General features: G+C 39.8%; 1 protein-coding gene across 1 annotated transcript in view; it reads left to right on the top strand.

Annotated features, from left to right (window-relative positions):
* The first annotated feature begins 9910 nt into the window (after positions 1 to 9910).
* Positions 9911 to 16227, top strand: part of LOC116363032 (zinc finger protein 239-like) — a 54780-nt gene continuing 48463 nt past the window's right edge. Inside the window, exon 1 of the mRNA XM_031816939.1 lies at positions 9911 to 10049. Within this exon, the coding sequence (XP_031672799.1) occupies positions 10016 to 10049 (34 nt within the window). The 5' untranslated portion in view covers positions 9911 to 10015. The remainder of the gene's footprint in view (positions 10050 to 16227) is intronic.

Genomic DNA, 16227 nt, shown 5'->3' with positions numbered 1-16227 from the left:
TTAACATTGTAGTAGGATTATTTTAATGATGTCACAATGTAGAATGTTATTTACATTGTAGTAGGATTATTTTAATGATGTCACAATGTAGAATGTTATTAACATTGTAGTAGGATTATTTTAATGCTGTCACAATGTAGAATCGTAAACATTTGACCCCCTGTTCTATTCATTTCAGCGTGATATAGATATTAGCCTCGGGATGAATCCAGGCCTCATCAGGGGAAGTAATGAGTACAATTTATTTGATTAACAAAAAAGTGATTAACAAGAAAAAGAGTTGTTACACTTGGTGCCCCATTTGAATGAGAATAGAGCACTTAAATGTAACCAGTGAGGTAAAATATATCTCACATTTCTGTGTGTTTTTTTTAGTTGTGTTAGATTCAACAGCACATACAACCTGATTTCCCCCCCTAATAGATGTATTGCCAGTTGTCAAAACAACAGCGGAAGTAATATACTTAGTTACTGACTGACTTTATTGTCCCCATGGGGAAATGTACACATTTAAAGTGGTGTTTAAATACAAAACAAGATTGACAACTTTCATAACAGTTACATAGCTATAAAAATAATAATAGTAAGAAATAAGAAGTACAACTTTTTTTTTAAAGAAGAAAAGACTAGCCTGCTGGACTTACAGGGTCAATGGGAACATTCACCCGAGCTATTTAGGAGGGATATCACACCTGGCATAAATTATTGTCTCGTTCTGTTTTTCCTGCTGAGGCCCTATACCTGCGCCCAGATGGGGAGTAATTCAAAGTCTTGAGGGTGGCTTGGGTCTAAAATGATGATATGATATGATTACTACTGTGGAACATGTTTGTGTAGATAGTACATTTTATGTTTAACTTTTCAATATCACAAACTGTTTCTATTGATTTGAACAAATTATAATCTTCAAATTATAAAAATAAAACAAAATAGCAAAATTAAATAAATAAAGATTTATTCATTTTTAAATTAGGACTATGCCCGATGTCTAATTATTATTATTATTTTTTTTTTAAGTGAACATTTAAAATACTAGTGCATTATTGTCAATACATATTAAACGGTGTTCGGTTTGGTTTGATATTTCAAAATATTTACATTTCATGTAACATTTTATTCATCAGAATTATTTGATACTTTTTCGGTACAATTATATTATTGGGCCCAGCGTCGTCCAGGTTTGGCTGTTGTTGGCAGTCTTTGTAAATAATCATTTGTTCTTAACTGACTTGCCTAGTTCAATAAAGGTTCAATTGAAAAAATTAAATGTTTTTTTTTTTAATGAAAAATAGTATCAATTCATTATATCTTACACTATGTCAAAATAGTGCATACTGTGTACATTTTATAACTTTTCAACCAATCCAGTACATTTTTGTTGAAAATTTAGAAATTGTAGTGTAATATACACTGCTCAAAAAAATAAAGGGAACACTTAAACAACACAATGTAACTCCAAGTCAATCACACTTCTGTGAAATCCAACTGTCCACTTAGGAAGCAACACTGATTGACAATACATTTCACATGCTGTTGTGCAAATGGAATAGATAACAGGTGGAAATTATAGGCAATTAGCAAGACACCCCCAATAAAGGAGTGGTTCTGCAGGTGGTGACCACAGACCACTTCTCCGTTCCTATGCTTCCTGGCTGATGTTTTGGTCACTTTTGAATGCTGGCGGTGCTTTCACTCTAGTGGTAGCATGAGACGGAGTCTACAACCCACACAAATGGCTCAGGTAGTGCAGCTCATCCAGGATGGCACATCAATGCGAGCTGTGGCAAGAAGGTTTGCTGTGTCTGTCAGCGTAGTGTCCAGAGCATGGAGGCGCTACCAGGAGACAGGCCAGTACATCAGGAGACGTGGAGGAGGCCGTAGGAGGGCAACAACCCAGCAGCAGGACTGCTACCTCCGCCTTTGTGCAAGGAGGAGCAAGAGGAGCATTGCCAGAGCCCTGCAAAATGACCTCCAGCAGGCCACAAATGTGCATGTGTCTGCTCAAACGGTCAGAAACAGACTCTATGAGGGTGGTATGAGGGCCCGACGTCCACAGGTGGGGGTTGTGCTTACCGCCCAACACCGTGCAGGACGTTTGGCATTTGCCAGAGAACACCAAAACAAATTCGCCACTGGTGCCATGTGCTGGGTTCCTCCTAATGCAAGACAATGCTAGACCTCATGTGGCTGGAGTGTGTCAGCAGTTCATGCAAGAGGAAGGCATTGATGCTATGGACTGGCCCGCCCGTTCCCCAGACCTGAATCCAATTGAGCACATCTGGAACATCATGTCTCGCTCCATCCACCAACGCCACGTTGCACCACAGACTGTCCAGGAGTTGGAGTTGGCGAATGCTTTAGTCCAGGTCTGGGAGGAGATCCCTCAGGAGACCATCCACCACCTCATCAGGAGCATGCCCAGGCGTTGTAGGGAGGTCATACAGGCACGTGGAGGCCACACACACTACTGAGCCTCATTTGGACTTGTTTTAAGGACATTACATCAAAGTTGGATCCGCCTGTAGTGTGGTTTTCCACTTTCATTTTTAATGTGACTCCAAATCCAGACCTCCATGGGTTGATAAATTTGATTTCCATTGATCATTTTTGTGTGATTTTGTTGTCAGCACATTCAACTATATAAAGAAAAAAGTATTTAATAAGAATATTTCATTCATTCAGATCTAGGATGTTATTTTAGTGTTCCCTTTATTTTTTTGAGCAGTGTACAAATCCCCATCGACTGGATGAGTCACCATTTAGTTTGGAAATGATCCAACCATTATGTAGGTTGGTGGAAATGATCCAACCATTATGTAGGTTGGTGGAAATAATCCTACCATTATGTAGGTTGGTAGAAATTATCCAATCATTATGTAGGTTGGTGGAAATGATCCAACCATTATGGAGGTTGGTGGAAATGATCCAACCATTATGTAGGTTGGAGGAAATGATCCAACCATTATGTAGGTTGGTAGAAATGATCCAACCATTATGTAGGTTGGTGGAAATGATCTAACCATTATGTAGGTTGGAGGAAATGATCCAACCAATATGTAGGTTGGTAGAAATGATCCAACCATTATGTAGGTTGGTGGAAATGATCCAACCATTATGTAGGTTGGTGGAAATGATCCAACCATTATGTAGGTTGGAGGAAATGATCCAACCATTATGTAGGTTGGTAGAAATGATCCAACCATTGTGTAGATTGGTGGAAATGATCCAACCATTATGTAGGTTGGTGGAAATCCCCATCGACTGAGGATGAGGGGTCTCCATTTTGCAGTGTAATAATGATGTTGAATAATAATAAACTACAATCCTCAATCTGACTCCATTACCATGTGAACGCTATAGGGCCCGTAATAGAATCCAGTGGGTATAGCCAAGGTTGTGAGCCTATCGTCACCACTCAGAATACTATAAGATGCCAGTGTCTAGGTTTACCATTATGCAACTATTATTAAGGCTGAGGAACAAGGAGCTAATATTGATGTCTTAGCATTAAATGATTGAGTTAACCTTAGCTCAGAGATGCACCGTTGGAGACTGAGAATACGTTCTAATATGTGCTACTTTTCTTTGGACAGTGCCTTCTGAAAGTATTCAGACCCCTTGACTTGTTCCACTTTTTGTTTTGTTACAGACTTATATTAAACAAACAAAATTAAATCCTCATCAATCTACACACAATACCACATGACAATGACAAAGAAAAAACTGATTTGTAGATTGTTTTGCAAATTTATATTAAAAAAAACATGTTTTAAACTTTATCACCTTTACATACAGTACCAGTCAAAGGTTTGGACACCACTCATTCCAGGGTTTTCTTTATTTATAGGGCTATTTTAGCACTTCTGGGATGCTTGATTGTTTTAATTGCTTTACTGGGATGCTTAGCGAAGTAGACATGCTCATGTTATTTATGTTAGTGCAGGGTGAACTGCACACAGTGGACTTCCTACTACTACCGCCTCAAGTTTTTCTTTTCTTTTCTTTTTTCTATGTTCTACATTGTAGAATAATAATGAAGACATCAAAACTATGAAATAACACATATGGAATCATGTCGTAACCAAAAGGTGGTAAACAAATCTAAATATCGAATCTAAACAGAACAATGAGCCAGATGTTTCACCTGACGTATAAATGTGAGGCATCCGGTTGACGGTTTTCACTCACAACCAAATGTGGTGATGAGAGGAAGCCCAGTGGTAGAAGATAGAGCAAGATGGATTCTGACCGACATTCTGCTGATTTTCCCATCAATGAATCGTTTGATCTCAATACAGTTTTTTTGTTTCCATAACTAGAATCTGTAACAAAATAGAGTGGACTACGTTTTGAAGACATGACGTTTTGCCAAATTTTCAACTTGTTATCTGAAAATAATATAGATAGATTTTACTCATCTGCGTTACCCACTCCAGTCAGCAGATGGCGGTCTGGGAATTTAAGGTTATGCTGCTGTGTGACGTATAATCTAGTGGACGGAACGCTTCTTTCAACAGCAGCAACAGTTCGTCAGACACCTCCGTAGCTTGATAGACAAAATAGACGAACCAATAAAGCTCTTTAGTCGCTTTAGTGTATATTTAACACTGTGTTTTAAACACACTTCTGTCGTCTACTAAGTTATCCGATTTAATTTCATATTTACGGTGTTGTTATTGGTCATCTAGTTAAGTTAAGTTTTATTAAGTTAGCATTAGCCTAGCTAGCTAATATCCCCGACCATGAGTTCACTAAGCTACTCTCCTCCTGTAAAAGAAGAGGAGGTCTGCTGGACGGAGGAAGAAGCTCTGGTGAAAGAGGAAGAGAAAGATGTTTCAGTGAAAGAAGAGGAAGACTCGTTCAGAGTGAAAGAGGAGGAGGATGTTACAGTAAAAGAAGAGGAGGATGCAGTTTTTGGAGTGAAAGAGGAGGAGAGGGAGATGACTGTTACATCGAAAAAAGAGGAGGAGGAGGAAGAGGAGGAAACTGGATATCTGGGCCCGGTTTCCCAAAGTCATCTTAAGGCATCCAATGGTTCTAACGATGAACTTAAACCGTGAAATGGTTTTGAGAAACCGTTCCCTGATTAACACTAGTAAGTACTGTCTTAAATACAGAGGCACAAACTCTGCAGTTGTTGAACTGATGTGTGGTGTTAATGTTTGGTTTTGATTGGGACACATGCTAAGATGGCTGGCTGGCTAGACATTATTAAATGATAGTTAGATAGCTAGACATTATTAAATGATAGTTAGATAGCTAGACATTATTAAATGATAGCTAGATAGCTCGCTACTGGGTTATAGATTGAGGTAGTTTGTTTGCATGTTCAACTAGCTGGCTAGCTAGATTCATATATTTTTACATCTATCTACAGTTTGAATGGTCTGGAGCCTGGTGTTGTTTTGAACCAGGTTACAGTTTGAATGGTCTGGAGCCTGGTGTTGTTTTGAACCAGGTTACAGTTTGAATGGTCTGGAGCCTGGTGTTGTTTTGAACCAGGTTACAGTTTGAATGGTCTAGAGCCTGGTGTTGTTGTGACCAAGGAGCTTTCACTCAGATGGAACCAGGTTTCAGCTGCTGTTCGATGTTGACGTCCTTCGTCCCAGAGAGGTGAAAACATCCCCCCGGGACTGGACACGACCCGGCAAATATATTTTTTGGGGAGAAGATCATGACTTTTGCAATGAAAAACATGTCCTGGTCCAAAGGGCAGGACAGAAATATGCTCTCAGACTAGATGAATTTGTTCATTTAATAACCTGAACCAGAGTTACTCAAAGGATCTGATGATAAAGGCCTCAGTCTAGATATTGGTTTGACCTTCGTTTTTTAGATTTTTCATAATTGTAATCTACTACCTTTCGTACTTGAAGTTAATGAAGTATTTTATTGTTGACATCTTTGTTTTTTTATGCCTCACTGCTTTATCACATGGCCACATTCTCATGTTCCAATGTGAATTCTTTAAGAGATGGGCGGGTCTAAGGCTCTAGAGGGTGTGAAGGATGATAAATGGGCGTGAACAAGAGCAGCACTGAAGATATACAGCAATAGACAATGTAGTAATGATAATGGTTTGCCTAATGGGGGAAACCTGTGGAGATATACTGTTAATGGTTTGCCTAATGGGGGGGAACCTGGTGAGATAAATACTGTTAATGGGTTTTCCTAATGGGGGAACTTGGGTGAGATAAATACTGTTAATGGTTGGGGGGGGAACTTGGTGATATAAATACTGTTAATGGTTTGCCTAATGGGGGAACCTGGTGAGATAAATACCGTTAATAGTTTGCCTAATGGGGGAACTTGGTGAGATATATACTGTTAATGGTTTGCCTAATGGGGGAACCTGGTGATATAATGTTCAGAGAATCCATTTAGACAATTTGGTGAAAGTATTCCTTTTCTAAATAATAAAAGACGAAAAGATATCTGACACACTGCTTCTGGTTTCAGCAACTGTAATAATGTATTTATAGCCTGGAATCATCCACTATACTACTGTGGAAACAATAATACAAAATAAGTCTGTTGTTGCTCACTTGACTGTCTTTTTAAGATAATTGTCAAATACGTTTGTAAAAGCATTTAAACATTCATTAAGGATGTAAATTGTTGTACGACATCATGGGGATCACCTTTTTAGCTAAAATAAACAGTGGATTTCTGTTGTTGTGGCCTTTAACCATCTGTCTGACTTTGTTGTTCACACAGGAGAGAGACGTGACTCTTGTGGATTCTCTGGGGAGCCTCACAAACATCATGAAGCTGACGAGGCAGAGAAGAGTCTCTCCACATCAGAACACCTCAAGAAACACCAGCGGAAACCACAGGGAAGAAATCTCACCGCTGCTCTGTCTGTGGGAAGAGTTACTCAAGATCAGATTCACTGAAGGCACACCAGAGAATTCACACAGGGAAGAAGTCTCACCACTGCTCTGACTGTGGGAAGACTTACTCAGATCAGATTCACTAAAAGTACACCAGAAAAAACACATTGGAGAGAAACCTCACTGCTGCTCTAATTGTGGGAAGAGTTGCACCTCTTTAGCAACCCTAAAAATACATCAGAGAATCCATAGAAGAGAAAAACCTTATAGCTGCTCTGATTGTGGGAAGTGTTTGTTTTGTCAGGACATTTAAAATCACACCAGAGAACCCACACAGGACAGAAACCTTATAGCTGTCATCTATGTGGGAGGAGTTTTAGGCACTTAAGCAGCCTGATAGTACACCAGAGAATACACACAGGAGAGAAAACCTTACCAATGCTCTGACTGCGGAAAGAGTTTGTTTCGTCAGGACTTTTAAAATCACACCAGAGAACACACACACAGGAGAGAAACCTCATAGCTGTGATCAATGTGACAAGAGTACTCTGATAAAAGATCTCTGATTAAANTTGGAGTTGGCGAATGCTTTAGTCCAGGTCTGGAGGAGATCCCTCAGGAGACCATCCACCACCTCATCAGGAGCATGCCCAGCGTTGTAGGGAGGTCATACAGGCACGTGGAGGCCACACACACTACTGAGCCTCATTTGGACTTGTTTTAAGGACATTACATCAAAGTTGGATCCGCCTGTAGTGTGGTTTTCCACTTTCATTTTTAATGTGACTCCAAATCCAGACCTCCATGGGTTGGATAAATTTGATTTCCATTGATAATGTGTGATTTTGTTGTCAGCACATTCAACTATATAAAGAAAAAAGTATTTAATAAGAATATTTCATTCATTCAGATCTAGGATGTGTTATTTTAGTGTTCCCTTTATTTTTTTGAGCAGTGTACAAATCCCCATCGACTGGATGAGTCACCATTAGTTTGGAAATGAATCCAACCATTATGTAGGTTGGTGGAAATGATCCACACATTATGTAGGTTGGTGGAAATAATCCTACCATTATGTAGGTTGGTAGAAATTATCCAATCATTATGTAGGTTGGTGGAAATGATCCAACCATTATGGAGGTTGGTGGAAATGATCCAACCATTATGTAGGTTGGAGGAAATGATCCAACCATTATGTAGGTTGGTAGAAATGATCCAACCATTATGTAGGTTGGTGGAAATGATCTAACCATTATGTAGGTTGGAGGAATGATCCAACCAATATGTAGGTTGGTAGAAATGATCCAACCATTATGTAGGGTTGGTGGAAATGATCCAACCATTATGTAGGTTGGTGGAAATGATCCAACCATTATGTAGGTTGGAGGAAATGATCCAACCATTATGTAGGTTGGTAGAATGATCCAACCATTGTGTAGATTGGTGGAAATGATCCAAACCATTATGTAGGTTGGTGGAATCCCCATCGACTGAGGATGAGGGGTCTCCATTTTGCAGTGTAATAATGATGTTGAATAATAATAAACTACAATCCTCAATCTGACTCCATTACCATGTGAACGCTATAGGGGCCCGTAATAGAATCCAGTGGGTATAGCCAAGGTTGTGAGCCTATCGTCACCACTCAGAATACTATAAGATGCCAGTGTCTAGGTTTACCATTATGCAACTATTATTAAGGCTGAGGAACAAGGAGGCTAATATTGATGTCTTAGCATTAAATGATTGAGTTAACCTTAGCTCAGAGATGCACCGTTGGAGACTGAGAATACGTTCTAATATGTGCTACTTTTCTTTGGACAGTGCCTTCTGAAAGTATTCAGACCCCTTGACTTGTTCACTTTTTGTTTTGTTACAGACTTATATTAAACAAACAAAATTAAATCCTCATCAATCTACACACAATACCACATGACAATGACAAAGAAAAAACTGATTTGTAGATTGTTTTTGCAAATTTATATTAAAAAAAACATGTTTTAAAACTTTATCACTTTACATTCAGTACCAGTCAAAGGTTGGACACCACTCATTCCAGGGTTTTCTTTATTTAGACAATTTCTACATTGTAGAATAATAGTGAAGACATCAAAACTATGAAATAACACATGGAATCATGTAGTAACAAAAGGTGTTAAACAAATCTAAATATCGAATCTAAACAGAACAATGAGCAGATGTTGCACCTGACGTATAAATGTGAGGCATCCGGTTGACGGTTTTCACTCACAACCAAATGTGGTGATGAGAGGAAGCCCAGTGGTAGAAGATAGAGCAAGATGGATTCTGGCCGACATTCTGCTGATTTTCCCATCAATGAATCGTTTGATCTCAATACAGTTTTTTGTTTCCATAACTAGAATCTGTAACAAAATAGAGTGGACTACGTTTTGAAGACATGACGTTTTGGCCAAATTTTCAACTTGTTATCTGAAAATAATATAGATCGATTTTACTCATCTGCGTTACCCACTCCAGTCAGCAGATGGCGGTCTGGGAATTTAAGGTTATGCTGCTGTGTGACGTATAATCTAGTGGACGGAACGCTTCTTTCAAAGCAGCAACAGTTCGTCAGACACCTCCGTAGCTTGATAGACAAAATAGACGAACCAATAAAGCTCTTTAGTCGCTTTAGTGTATATTTAACACTGTGTTTTAAACACACTTCTGTCGTCTACTAAGTTATCCGATTTAATTTCATATTTACGGTGTTGTTATTGGTCATCTAGTTAAGTTAAGTTTTATTAAGTTAGCATTAGCCTAGCTAGCTAATATCCCCGACCATGAGTTCACTAAGCTACTCTCCTCCTGTAAAAGAAGAGGAGGTCTGCTGGACGGAGGAAGAAGCTCTGGTGAAAGAGGAAGAGAAAGATGTTACAATAGAAAAACAAGTAGAGGGCGAGGCTGCTACAGTGAAAGAAGAAGAGAAAGACGTTTCAGTGAAAGAAGAGGAAGACTCGTTCAGAGTGAAAGAGGAGGAGGATGTTACAGTAAAAGAAGAGGAGGATGCAGTTTTTGGAGTGAAAGAGGAGGAGAGGGAGATGACTGTTACATCGAAAAAAGAGGAGGAGGAGGAAGAGGAGGAAACTGGATATCTGGGCCCGGTTTCCCAAAGTCATCTTAAGGCATCCAATGGTTCTAACGATGAACTTAACCGTGAAATGGTTTTGAGAAACCGTTCCCTGATTAACACTAGTAAGTACTGTCTTAAATACAGAGGCACAAACTCTGCAGTTGTTGAACTGATGTGTGGTGTTAATGTTTGGTTTTGATTGGGACACATGCTAAGATGGCTGGCTGGCTAGACATTATTAATGATAGTTAGATAGCTAGACATTATTAAATGATAGTTAGATAGCTAGACATTATTAAATGATAGCTAGATAGCTCGCTACTGGGTTATAGATTGAGGTAGTTTATTTGCATGTTCAACTAGCTGGCTAGCTAGATTCATATATTTTACATCTATCTACAGTTTGAATGGTCTGGAGCCTGGTGTTGTTTTGAACCAGGTTACAGTTTGAATGGTCTGGAGCCTGGTGTTGTTTTGAACCAGGTTACAGTTTGAATGGTCTAGAGCCTGGTGTTGTTGTGACCAAGGAGCTTTCACTCAGATGGAACCAGGTTTCAGCTGCTGTTCGATGTTGACGTCCTTCGTCCCAGAGAGGTGAAAACATCCCCCCGGGACTGGACACGACCCGGCAAATATATTTTTTGGGGAGAAGATCATGACTTTTGCAATGAAAAACATGTCCTGGTCCAAAGGGCAGGACAGAAATATGCTCTCAGACTAGATGAATTTGTTCATTTAATAACCTGAACCAGAGTTACTCAAAGGATCTGATGATAAAGGCCTCAGTCTAGATATTGGTTTGACCTTCGTTTTTTAGATTTTTCATAATTGTCATCTACTACCTTTCGTACTTGAAGTTAATGAAGTATTTTATTGTTGACATCTTTGTTTTTTTATGCCTCACTGCTTTATCACATGGCCACATTCTCATGTTCCAATGTGAATTCTTTAAGAGATGGGCGGGTCTAAGGCTCTAGAGGGTGTGAAGGATGATAAATGGGCGTGAACAAAGAGCAGCACTGAAGATATACAGCAATAGACAATGTAGTAATGATAATGGTTTGCCTAATGGGGGAACCTGGTGAGATATATACTGTTAATGGTTTGCCTAATGGGGGGGAACCTGGTGAGATAAATACTGTTAATGGTTTTCCTAATGGGGGAACTTGGTGAGATAAATACTGTTAATGGTTTGGGGGAACTTGGTGATATAAATACTGTTAATGGTTTGCCTAATGGGGGAACTTGGTGAGATATATACTGTTAATGGTTTGCCTAATGGGGGAACCTGGTGAGATAAATACCGTTAATAGTTTGCCTAATGGGGGAACCTGGTGAGATAAATACCGTTAATAGTTTGCCTAATGGGGGAACTTGGTGAGATATATACTGTTAATGGTTTGCCTAATGGGGGAACCTGGTGATATAATGTTCAGAGAATCCATTTAGACAATTTGGTGAAAGTATTCCTTTTCTAAATAATAAAAGACGAAAAGATATCTGACACACTGCTTCTGGTTTCAGCAACTGTAATAATGTATTTATAGCCTGGAATCATCCACTATACTACTGTGGAAACAATAATACAAAATAAGTCTGTTGTTGCTCACTTGACTGTCTTTTTAAGATAATTGTCAAATACGTTTGTAAAAGCATTTAAACATTCATTAAGGATGTAAATTGTTGTACGACATCATGGGGATCACCTTTTTAGCTAAAATAAACAGTGGATTTCTGTTGTTGTGGCCAATAACCATCTGTCTGACTTTGTTGTTCACACAGGAGAGAGACGTGACTCTTGTGGATTCTCTGGGGAGCCTCACAAACATCATGAAGCTGACGAGGCAGAGAAGAGTCTCTCCACATCAGAACACCTCAAGAAACACCAGCGGAAACCCACAGGGAAGAAATCTCACCGCTGCTCTGTCTGTGGGAAGAGTTACTCAAGATCAGATTCACTGAAGGCACACCAGAGAATTCACACAGGGAAGAAGTCTCACCACTGCTCTGACTGTGGGAAGACTTACTCAAGATCAGATTCACTAAAAGTACACCAGAAAAAACACATTGGAGAGAAACCTCACTGCTGCTCTAATTGTGGGAAGAGTTGCACCTCTTTAGCAACCCTAAAAATACATCAGAGAATCCATAGAAGAGAAAAACCTTATAGCTGCTCTGATTGTGGGAAGTGTTTTGTTTTGTCAGGACATTTAAAATCACACCAGAGAACCCACACAGGACAGAAACCTTATAGCTGTCATCTATGTGGGAGGAGTTTTAGGCACTTAAGCAGCCTGATAGTACACCAGAGAATACACACAGGAGAGAAACCTTACCAATGCTCTGACTGCGGAAAGAGTTTTGTTTCGTCAGGACTTTTAAAATCACACCAGAGAACACACACAGGAGAGAAACCTCATAGCTGTGATCAATGTGACAAGAGATACTCTGATAAAAGATCTCTGATTAAACATCAGAAAATACATACATGAAGGAGTTGTTCAATGTGAGAAGAGTTGTACTGAATCTAGAGAGTTGACTTTGCACCAGAGAATACGTCATATCAATGAAAAAAATGTCACAATGCAATAGGAGTAGGGTAATGATGTCATAATGAAGAAACCCTAAATGTTTGTTTGATTTCAGCTGTGGATTGAAATGAAAGATGAACTATTTATGTGATTAACCAAAAAGTGTTTGCGTTATGAAAAGAAAACTACATTGTAGTTAAAAATATTTAGTTTTTTTTTCAATTATGATAAATAACTGAGTTTTTATTGGTACAATTATATTGTTTACTAACAATGTAGTAAAACTAGTTTATATTTCTGGTTGGATATTACATCCTATTCTTACTATTTTAATCAATGTCTTTTCCTTAGAATGTTCATTAGTCTTTCAGTTTTTATTCTCATTTTTTTTCCTGTTTGTTGGAAAGATTTATCTTTTTATTGTCATTGTTTTTATTCATTGTTTTTTCCTGTGAATCCATTGTGTTGCATTGTGTCTGAAATGTGCTGTATAAATAAAGCTTGATTTGATTTGAATATATTACAAAACAAATCCCACTTTTCCAGCCTGCTGAAGGCGTGGTGGAGAGGTAAACACCACCCCCGGCTCTACCAGGGGCTTGAGGTGGTCTCCCACAGCTCTGCTTATGTCATGTTCTGTGGCCTTGCCGTTCCATTTCTTGACTGCCCCTGCAACACAGAAAGAAATATATTTAGTAATATTATATAAAACTCTCAAAGTAATGGATATGGAGCATCTACGGCCTCAGTTACACCTGGCACCTAAATGTGACTTCTGTCATCTGATCATTCCAAGCTGCATTAGGTCTGGATGCACAAAAATCACGATGTGCTGCATTAGGTTTAGATCTGCCAGAATGGGCATTGTGTTCGGAATTGCCAGAGTATCTGTGACCAACAGATGCATATCTGTATTCCCAAGGGGACATAAATATTTACCATCTAAACTGTGTATGACCTCTCACCTCTCTGGCTGTGGATGTGTTCTTCCTAACCAGTCCCTCAACAGCTCTCTGACTGAGCTCCATCCTCACTGGGTCTTCAGAGGAGAGGAAGGCTGAGGAGGGATGGAAGGATGAATGGATCAATCAGTCAACAAGTCAGTAATATAAAGAGGGTGTTGATCATCTTAAATGTCTGTCTCCCACCCATGGAGAGACCTTTATACTGTATCCAGGGTTGAGTAGGTTACTTTCTAAATGTAATCTGTTAGTTACTAGTTACCTGTCTAAAAGTGTCATCAGTAACATAACTGTTGGATTCCCCAAACTCACTAATGTAATCTGATTACTTTTAGATGACTTTCTCCTCGAGAGGTTCAACTTAGTACCACAGTCATCAAATCTATAACCTTAACCACACTGCTAACCCTAATGGCTAACTGCTAACCCTAATGCCTACCTTGTCTCAGACCTTACCTTATATTCATCATTGTGCTTTTGTAATTACAGGTGTTGCTGTAATGTACAGATATGATCAAATTCCTTTCAGGATGGAAGGTGAATGAATCAATCAGTCAGTTATATAAAGAGAGCGTTGATCAGTTTAAATGTCCATCTCCCATTAATGGAGAGACCTGCAGTGCATTCGGAAAGTATTCAGACCCCTTGACTTTTTCCATATTTTGTTACGTTACAGCCTTATTCTAAATTTGATTTAATAAAACGTTTTCCTCATCAATCTACACACAATACCCCATAATAACATCACAATATCCCATAATGACATCACAATATCCCATAATGACATCACAATACCCCATAATGACAAAGTGAAAACATGTTCTAGAAATGTGTGCAAATGTATTAAAAATAAAAAACTGAAAAAACGTATTTACATAAGTATTCAGACCCTTTTCTAAGAGACCTGAAATTGAGCTCAGGTGCATCTTGTTTCTATTGATCATCCTTGAGATGTTTCTACAACTTAATTGGAATCCACCTGTGGTAAAGTCAATTGATTGGAAATGATTTGGAAAGGCACAACACCTGTCTATATAAGATGCCACAGTTGAGAGTGCATGTCAGAGCAAAAAACCAAGCCATGAGGTAGAAGGAATCGTCTGTAGAGCTCTGAGACAGGATTGTGTCGAGGCACAGATCTGAAGAGGGTACCAACATGCTCCCAGTGGATCAGAAGTTTACATACACTCAATTAGTATTTGGTAGCATTGCCTTTAAATTGTTTAACTTGGGTCAAACGTTTCAGATAGTCTTCACAAGCTTCCCACAATAAGTTGGGTGAATTTTGGCCTATTCCTCCTGACAGAGCTGGTGTAACTGAGTCAGGTTTGTAGGCCTCCATGCTCACACATGCTTTTTCGGTTCTGTTGAGAAAATTGAGGTAAGGGCTTTGTGATGGCCACTCCAACACCTTCACTTTGTTGTCTTAAGCCATTTTACCACAACTTTGGAAGTATGCTTGGGGTCACCGTCCATTTGGAACACCCTTTTGCGATCAAGGTTTAACTTCCTGACTGATGTCTTGAGATGTTGCTTCAATATATCCACATAATTTTCCTTCCTCGCGATGCCATCTATTTTGTGAAGTGCACCAGTCCTCCTGCAGCAAAGCACCCCCACAACATGATGCTTCCACCCCCGTGCTTCAAGGTTGGGATGGTGTTCTTCAGCTTGCAAGCCTCCCCCTTTTTCCTCCAAACATAACGATGGTCATTATGACCAAACAGTTCTATATTTGTTTCATCAGACCAGAGGACATTTCTCCAAAAAGTACAATCTGTGTCCCCATGTGCAGTTGCAAACCATAGTCTGGCTTTTTTATGGCGGTTTTGGAGCAGTGGCTTCTTCCTTGTCGAGCGGCCTTTCAGGTTATGTCCTGTTTGGCCCTGTCCGGGGGTGTCCTCGGATGGGGCCACGGTGTCTCCTGACCCCTCCTGTCTCAGCCTCCAGTATTTATGCTGCAGTAGTTTATGTGTCGGGGGGCTGGGGTCAGTTTGTTATATCTGGAGTACTTCTCCTGTCCTATTCGGTGAATCTAAGTGTGCGTTCTCTAATTCTCTCCTTCTCTCTTTCTTTCTCTCTCTCGGAGGACCTGAGCCCTAGGACCATGCCCCAGGACTACCTGACATGATGACTCCTTGCTGTCCCCAGTCCACCTGGCCATGCTGCTGTTCCAGTTTCAACTGACCTGAGCCCTAGGACCATGCCCCAGGACTACCTGACATGATGACTCCTTGCTGTCCCCAGTCCACCTGGCCATGCTGCTGCTCCAGTTTCAACTTCCACCTGACTGTGCTGCTGCTCCAGTTTCAACTGTTCTGCCTTATTATTATTCGACCATGCTGGTCATTTATGAACATTTGAACATCTTGGCCATGTTCTGTTATAATCTCCACCCGGCACAGCCAGAAGAGGACTGGCCACCCCACATAGCCTGGTTCCTCTCTAGGTTTCTTCCTAGGTATTGGCCTTTCTAGGGAGTTTTTCCTAGCCACCGTGCTTCTACACCTGCATTGCTTGCTGTTTGGGGTTTTAGGCTGGGTTTCTGTACAGCACTTTGAGATATCAGCTGATGTACAAAGGGCTATATAAATAAATTTGATTTGATATAGAACTTGTTTTACTGTGGATTATTTTATACCTGTTTCCTCCAGCATCTTCACTAGGTCTTTTGATGTTGTTCTGGGAATGATTTGCACTTTTCACACCAAAGTACGCTCATCTCTGGGAGACAGAACGCGTTCTCCTTCCTGAGCGGTATGACAGCTGCATGGTTCCATGGTGTTTATACTTGTGGACTATTGTTT

Source organism: Oncorhynchus kisutch, unplaced genomic scaffold (assembly GCF_002021735.2).
Source record: "Oncorhynchus kisutch isolate 150728-3 unplaced genomic scaffold, Okis_V2 scaffold902, whole genome shotgun sequence".
NCBI lineage: Eukaryota > Metazoa > Chordata > Actinopteri > Salmoniformes > Salmonidae > Oncorhynchus > Oncorhynchus kisutch.
Note: the sequence above shows the minus strand (reverse complement) of the source record. Positions and strands in the feature narration are given on the sequence as shown.